We start from the raw sequence: 8,269 nt of genomic DNA on the forward strand, positions 1-8,269 counted from the left end.
TTTGTAAAACATTTTGTTCCAGGGACCCCCCAAGGGACCCCCAGCCCCAGAAACAAAGATTTGAGTTACAAATATCTGCAAAAAAAAAAAAACTTTTCACGATTTTTCAAAAATAGCAGATCTACAAGCTCATAGCGATTAGTCTATCGATTAGTCACCCCATGGAGACCATTCATGGATATTTTGCGGTTCCGGTAGGAGACACAAAGGAGACTCTTTATGTCTCCTACCGGAACCGCTGCCGGTCATCAAATGATCGGCTTAGGAATGAGACAAAAACAAACACATAATTATCTCCATGGGGTGACTAATCCACAGAAAAAGTCATTTTGGGGGTGAACTGTCCCTTTAAAAGTCGGCTATATGCCTAAAAGGAAACACAAAGCATATCACATTTAACTTCATATGTAATCATTTATTTTACAAGAACAAAAAACACAATTAAAACATATTTATTGCGAGCCACCGCCTCCTTTACAGAATAACTTAAATTCCAGAGCCTGTCGTTGACATTTGAGATTAAGAGTATTTGTTCAACGTCCAAAAATATCTCTCAACGTCTTAAAAACCCATGAAACACATTAACCTCTGACCTCAAGGACTTGTTTTGAGACCGTTCATGGGTTCATGTCTTCTTTACTGACAGAAAACATGGTCAGAACTACAACAAAGATGGCGGCGCTTCCAGCGTCCACAATCCGGCGTGCCGCCCGCTTCAAATAACTTTATTGAAACTGTCAAACCATTGGCCTACATACAGTGTACTCCCCAGCACCAGGGTCAACATATCTCAACGTCAGCAGTACGGGGAGACCGCCTCCTAATACCACTGCACGCTGATTGGATGAAATGACGTTTTATTCATTAAAATAAGTTCCAGAATGTGTAGCTTTAAATGGACAATACTGCATGGACTTTCTGAGAAACCAAAGCCAAAAGCAGAGAACGGAACGGACAATTTAAATAAAATACAAAACAAGCTAATGCTAGTCGTAGCAGAATCACCCGTCGCGTCCGTCGCGTCCGTCACGTCCGTCACGTCCACTAGTCAAACCTAAATACATTTCATACACCACTGCTTCTCAAAGTGGGGTCCGGGGACCCCCAGGGGTCCTTGGGGAGTTACCAGGGGGTCCCCAGCAAAATAAGATAATACAGCATCACAATCGTTTTAACTTTAACCATTGCTATTCAAAAATAGCAGATCTACAAGCTCGAGTGCTGCGCTACGAGCTTGTAGATCTGCTATTTTTGAAAACTTGTGCAAATCATTGAATATATATATTTCTTAAAGCGAACATTTGTAACTCAAATCTTTGCTTCATGGGGGGGGTCCCGGGAACAGCATATTTTGAGATGGGGGTCCACGGCCAAATACACTCCACCGTGGTCTTTAGAACGGACCGTTTGGATCACATGGGATTTGATGTGTACTCACACAGTGTCGCATCGTGACACGTTATTTATGAGCTTGTAGGTGGTCTATTTTTGTGGAGGGACACCGCGCTGTACCAATAAGTAACAGTATAAACCAGGCTTCAGTGTCTTTCAGTGTAAATCACATTTGAATCAGATTGAATTAAAAAAAAAGCCATTCAGACGTGGTAATAACCAGCTCCAACCAGAACCTCTCCCTCTGCTGTCTATAAGCTCCTAGATGAGGCTCCACAGCGTCGGATGACGGCAGGCGACGACACCGGAGAACATTGGCTCTAATGTTTAATCTGTTCAATCTGAGCCTTCCTGGTTCTCTAGGATGGGATCTGAGAGAGAGAGAGAGAGAGAGAGAGAGAGAGAGAGAGAGAGAGAGAGAGAGAGAGAGAGAGAGAGAGAGAGAGAGAGAGAGAGAGAGAGAGAGAGAGAGAGAGAGAGAGAGAGAGAGAGAGAGAGAGAGAGAGAGAGAGAGAGAGAGAGAAAAATACAGTGTTAATTTCGAACACTACATTTAGATAGTCATTTGGATAGCATGGTATGTAGACCTGGCATCCTATAGTGTGTATAGTTTCAATATACAGATTATATAACCCTAACCCTATATATATTTTTATATTCTACTGTTTAGACTGATGATAGGTTCTTGGTTTACCTGCTTGCTTACTGTACATGGCTCTGGATTAAGAGCATCTGACAATTTCGTCAGATGCGTGTGTGTGTGTGTGTGTGTGTGTGTGTGTGTGCGTGCGTGCGTGCGTGCGTGTGTGCGTGTGTGTGTGTGCGTGTGCGTGTGTGTGTGTGTGTGCGTGTGCGTGCGTGCGTGTGTGCGTGTGCGTGTGCGTGCGTGTGCGTGTGTGTGTGTGCGTGTGTGTGTGTGTTACCTGTTAATGTGCTGCTGATGTCTGGAGGAGAGACGATCATCTCAGAATCCACTGACAGCTCTACTGATGAGGAGCTCAGAGTCTGACAGACAGACAGACAGACAGACAGACAGACAGACAGACAGACAGACAGACAGACAGACAGACAGACAGACAGACAGAGGTTATGATACAGTACAGTGATATCCGTGGGCTCGTGTCTTGTCGCCCTAAAGCCTCATTTGTACTGGTTGTTAAGTAGTAGCCATGTCCCCGACTAAGGATTTCTATAGTCGAATCTGATTGGCCAAACGTGAGAGATGTTATCATTCCAGGCGTTAGCCAGGACCATCGTGCAAAATGAACGCATGCTTTGTTTCACATGGAATGCTCGTGGTGGAGTCTACAGCTCGAACAGCGGTGCGTAGCTTAACGGTGAGATCTCTGGCACAGAACGTAATCTGTTATTATAAGATTCTGGCACCGAATGTGTTCAAATATATGAAAATATGATATTATATTTTCAAATAACCAATGTACTGTATATAGGGGTTAAAGTGGTTTAACTGATTTTGATGCTATATGAACTCATTTAGCTGGGGACCCCCTGGAACCCCCTCAAGGACCCCCCGGTCCTTTGAGGACAGCCCGCGTTCACCTTGTCAGTGAAGCCGTCCGCCATTGGCTCCCGAGTCTCCGCGGCGACGCTCTCCGAGCCAACCAGGAGGCTCGTCGCGTCCAGCACGCCCCCGTCCTCCTGGTCCCGCCCCTCCGTCTCCACGACCAGCTGCGATTGGCCGAGGGGATCTGAGGAGGAGGCGGGGTCCGTGGTGACCGTCTGTATGATGACGCCGTCACTGGAGCAGAGACCCTCCGTCTGGATGCAACACACACACACACACACACACACACACACACACACACACACACACACACACACACACACCACACACACCACACACACCACACACACATCACACACACACACACACACACACACACACACACACTTGAGCTTGTACATCTGCTATTTTTGAATAGCCAACATGTAAAATAATGCTTTTTAATCTCAAATCTAAAAAAAACACGGATACGTTCCAGGTCTTAATGGGTTAAAATGCGTTCATTTTTTAAATCGCGTTACTTTTCTGATAATGAATGAATGTAAATGAATGAGTTAAAGTCCAGCTCTATAGAGTCACATAATAACTTTAACAGTAATAATAATAGTAATAATAATAATAAGTAATAATAAGCATAATAATGATAACAGACACACGGCTCGCTCACCGACAGGCTGTGCAGAATGATGTGGTCGGGCGAGGAAGGGGAGGAGCTCGTGGTGAGGGTCACCGTGCCGTTATTGGTCAGGGTGAGAGGAAGGCCCTGATTGGTGGCGAGGCTGAGCGGCAGGCCCTGATTGGCCAGAGTGGTCTGGAGGTAGTAAGTTCCTGGAGTGCCGGTAGGCTGGAGGTGGAACGACTGAGACACACACACACGCGCAAACACACACACACACACGCACACACGCACACACACGCACACACGCACACACACGCAAACACGCACACACACACACACACACACAAACACACACACACACAAACACACACACGCACACGCGCGCAAACACGCGCACGCACGCACACACACACACACACACCCCCACACACACACCCCCACACACACACACACACACACACACACACACACACACACACACACACACACACACACACACACACACACACACACACACACACACACACACACACACACACACACACACACACACACACACACACACACACACACACACACACACACACGGTTAAAACCTTATTCATTCATGCTGTGACAAATGCACATTATATTTATTATAATTATCTGCTTGATCTATGGGTGTTACTATGTCTGATTGATATGTGACATCTGACCTATCTATGCATGTTATTATATACGTGTGATCAGTGGTGGAAAAAGTACTCAAATGCTTTACTTAAGTAAAAGTACCAATATTGCAATATAAAAATACTCTGTTACAAGTAAAAGTCCAGAATTCAAAATTTACTTGAGTAAAAGTACAAAAGTATTGGCATCAAAATGTACTTAGGAATAGCCGAATAGCCGAATACAAGCTCACAACGCGTCACGATGCGACGAGTTGTGAGCTTGTAGATCTGCTATTTTCAAATAGCCTCGGTATAAAATAGGGCTGAAGTGGTTAATGTAGGTTTCATTATATCATAATTTATATCAGAAAAGTAACTAGTAACTAAAGTTTTCATATAATTGTAGTGGAGTAAAAGTACAATATTTGCCTCTGAGATGTAGTGGAGTAGAATAGTACAGCGGATAAAAGCAATATTTTGGGAGAATCGTTCACTTGGTGATACAAGCGTGAAACTTGGTACAGATCATCTTTAGAGGTCATTTATCGATTTTTTTAATCGAGCCACTTGAAAATCAAAGATGGCGGCCATTTTTCAAGATGGCTGACATCTTAGTGGGCAGTTAAGTGATATGATGGTTTATTTGGTGATGCAAGCATGAAAATTGGCATGAGCAGTCTCTGTGGGTCACTTGACAATAGGCCACCCACAGCTACTTGAAATTTCAAGATGGCGGCCATTTTTCAAGATGGCCAACACTTTAGTGGAGCAATTAAGTTATATAATGGTTTATTTGGTGATACAAGCATTACATTTGGCATGAGCAGTCTCTAAGGGTTGCTTGACAAGAAAACACTCCCAGCCACTTTACATTTCTATTTTCAAGATGGCCGCCCCCTGGATCCTCAAAAGATACATTTTCTCATAGAAATGTATGTTTTTTTTCCATTAAGGACGATTATACGATTATTATTATTATGCTAAAGAACAACTTTTAACACATCACAATATAGTTGTGTTGATTTGTTGATCATAGATAGATTAGATAAGAGTGAATATCTGCACTACCAGGGCACACTGGTGATATATCACTGCTGTTAAACTCAGAGTGGGGTTCAATGTCAGCTAATTGAAAGTTGGTATCCCAAATGCTGTCTAATTTACCCCAAAACAGTTAGATAGCCGCACCTGAATTGACAGGTTGTGCCAGCACGGGAGAGCCGAGCCAAGGTTAATGGGGTTTTAGTTAACCGGATGGTGTACAGATCGCTCAGGATTTAAATGGCATTGGATGAACGATCGAACTAAGTGTAGGGTTAAGGCACGAACTTAGTTGTATCCCATACATCAAAGTGCTTGGTAAAAGGTGGTAAAAGGATAAACCCTCGGCCTCTGCCTATGCTGCAGACATGGCAGAAGCCATCATAACAGTTGTGAAAACTAACTGGGACAGATGTTTAATTTGTCAGCAGGTCACCAAGGAAAAACTCATTCAGCCGAGTTTATTCAACAGAGAGCACGATCGTACTGGTTATGATACCATTGCAAGAAATGTTCCATTATTTCATAAGATCAATGCTCTGCCTATCTTACTTAGTCCAACCCGACTAGATGAAGGTGATGGCATAGAAAGCACATCGACAAGAAACAGAGCAAAATATAATTCAAGCTGTAAACTTAGGTTCAACAACACAGAGCTGGAAAGGGCCCAAAAGAGAGCATCTACATCTGCTGAAGACACTGAAGATACCAAAGATATCCATGTCAAGAGGCCAAGAAGATCTAATGTATGACCGGTCCAGCGATGTCACAACTGTGAACGAGGCCAGGCTTGATCTCTTTGCCAGAAAGCAAAGACAATATGACTTGATCCCACCAACTCAAGCAGCACTCAAAGAGCATGCCAAACATGCTTCTTATGAGGCTGGATACGTGTGGGGACAGGCATTGAAGCGACATCCACAAATGCCGAGCCCATCTGACTGGGGATGGGTGGAACAGGACGAGAAGTGGAAAGTCTTCTGGACTCCACTTCCACCTAATGCGGAGAGTTGTTGGGAGTTGACCAAATGTGGGTGCTCCAAGGCATGTACTGGAAGGTGTAACTGCTTCAGATATGGACTCAGTTTCACATGTAGTTGCCCCTGCTAGAACCTATTTGCATGTTTATTTTGCCAGAGTTATTCCCTGTTGTCCTCTGTGTTTTCAAGTGGAGGCCTATGGCTCGGCTTCCCCTCGTCACATCGACGCATCATGTTTTACTTTTTATCTAGTCTATTACTGTGTAATTTTCAGTTGTTACTTTGTAACATTGCTTCCACTGCCTTCCACTGCCATATCTAACAGTGAAGCACATTTTCAGTTTAGTTCCTTAGTATCATTTGTCATGGTTCCGTGGCTATTGCCATTCAGTATTAGCCATTACTCATAATTTTGGAGCACTGTCCGTTCAGCACCACAACTGTGCTTATCAGCACCACAACTGTGCTAATTTATTCATCTTATTTTTTGTATCCCCACCCCTTAGTATTTATTTGACACATGTAATGGCTGTTAGTTTAAAAAAAACAATATATATATATATATATATATATATATATATATATTATATATATATATATATATATATATATATATATATATATCCTCCCTTGTGACTGTTACCTTGTCGTGGTAAGGGAGCTTGTTTAGGCCTACCTCAGTGAACCCTGAGAGCTATGCCGGTGGGAGGCAACTCCTGACAGGTCTTACCAAACTGGACAGGTCGTGGGCGAGGAGTCAGACAAAACACAGTCAAACAACCTCTCTTGACAGAGCTTTTTGAGGAACCCAATACATTTCTATGAGAAAAGGTATCATTTAAAGATTGACATCTTGAAATTTCAAGTGGCTGTGGGCGGTTTCTTGTCAAATGACCTTTTGAGACGGCTCATGGCAATTTTCATGCTTGTATCACCAACTAAATGATTTCTTAAGCTTAACTAGTCCACTAAGGTGGTGGCCATCTTGAAAAATGGCCGCCATCTTGACATTTCAAGTAGCTGTGGGTGGCTTATTGTCAAGTGACCCACAGAGACTGCTCATGCCAATTTTCATGCTTGTATCACCAAATGAACCATTATATAACTTAAATGCTCCACTAAAGTGTTGGCCATCTTGAAAAATGGCCGCCATCTTGAAATTTCAAGTAGCTGTGGGTGGCCTATTGTCAAGTGACCCACAGAGACTGCTCATGCCAATTTTCATGCTTGTATCACCAAATAAACCATCATATCACTTAACTGCCCACTAAGGTATCGGCCATCTTGAAAAATTGCCGCCATCTTGGATTTTTGAGTGGCTCGATTAAAAAAGTCAAAGAGTTGACCTAAAGGAATGTTCATGCCAATTTTCACGCTTGTATCACAAAGTGAACGATTGTTCCTACTATCCGCTCTACTAGAAGTAAAAGTCTTGGAAATTGGAAATACTCAAGTAAAGTACAAATACCTCAAAATTGTACTTAAGTACAGTACTTAAATAAATGTACTTAGTTACTTTCCACCACTGCGTGTGATATGTGACATGTTGGACACTGTGAAATATATGAACATTTCCTATTCACGTGAGGTAATGGGTCTGATCACTGGGGTGATTGAGTGATTGATGCCACACTCTACTTGACAAATAGAGGGTGTGGTGCGCGCTGAGGACAGATCATACAAACCTGTGTAGCAGAAGCGACAGGAGAGATATAGAGGAGATCTCCTCCAGGTGCCAGTATTACTGAGTTTAAGGAACAACATTTATACATAATAGTAAACTGCAGCCACCAACAGAGAACGTTCGAGCCCATCGGACCTGCCGTTGCTGCCGTGCTGCGGGATTCGAACGTTGTGGAGTTTGTGAGCGAGGTGCCAGTCGGGAGAAGCCGCGGCTGGTGAGGCAAAACCAAGCGTCCATTTTCTTTGTGGATTACGAATTAGGGGTACCCCGCCCGAACTTAAGTTATTATTTGGACCGTTTGTGCGGAAGACCGTTTACATTTTCGTTTGGATATAAGGACAATAGACGCTCTCGAGACCGCGCCCCACGAGAGGCCGT

General features: G+C 43.5%; 1 protein-coding gene across 1 annotated transcript in view; it reads right to left on the reverse strand.

The window, feature by feature from the left end:
- Positions 1 to 1,248: 1,248 nt before the first annotated feature.
- Positions 1,249 to 8,269, reverse strand: part of dmtf1 (cyclin D binding myb-like transcription factor 1) — a 24,746-nt gene continuing 17,725 nt past the window's right edge. Inside the window, 4 exon segments of the mRNA XM_080420700.1 lie at positions 1,249 to 1,763; positions 2,316 to 2,397; positions 2,953 to 3,171; positions 3,585 to 3,776. Coding sequence (XP_080276826.1) covers positions 1,729 to 1,763; positions 2,316 to 2,397; positions 2,953 to 3,171; positions 3,585 to 3,776 — 528 coding nt within the window. The 3' untranslated portion in view covers positions 1,249 to 1,728.

This window comes from Gymnoscopelus braueri (assembly GCF_963280865.1).
Source record: "Gymnoscopelus braueri genome assembly, chromosome: 23".
Lineage (NCBI taxonomy): Eukaryota > Metazoa > Chordata > Actinopteri > Myctophiformes > Myctophidae > Gymnoscopelus > Gymnoscopelus braueri.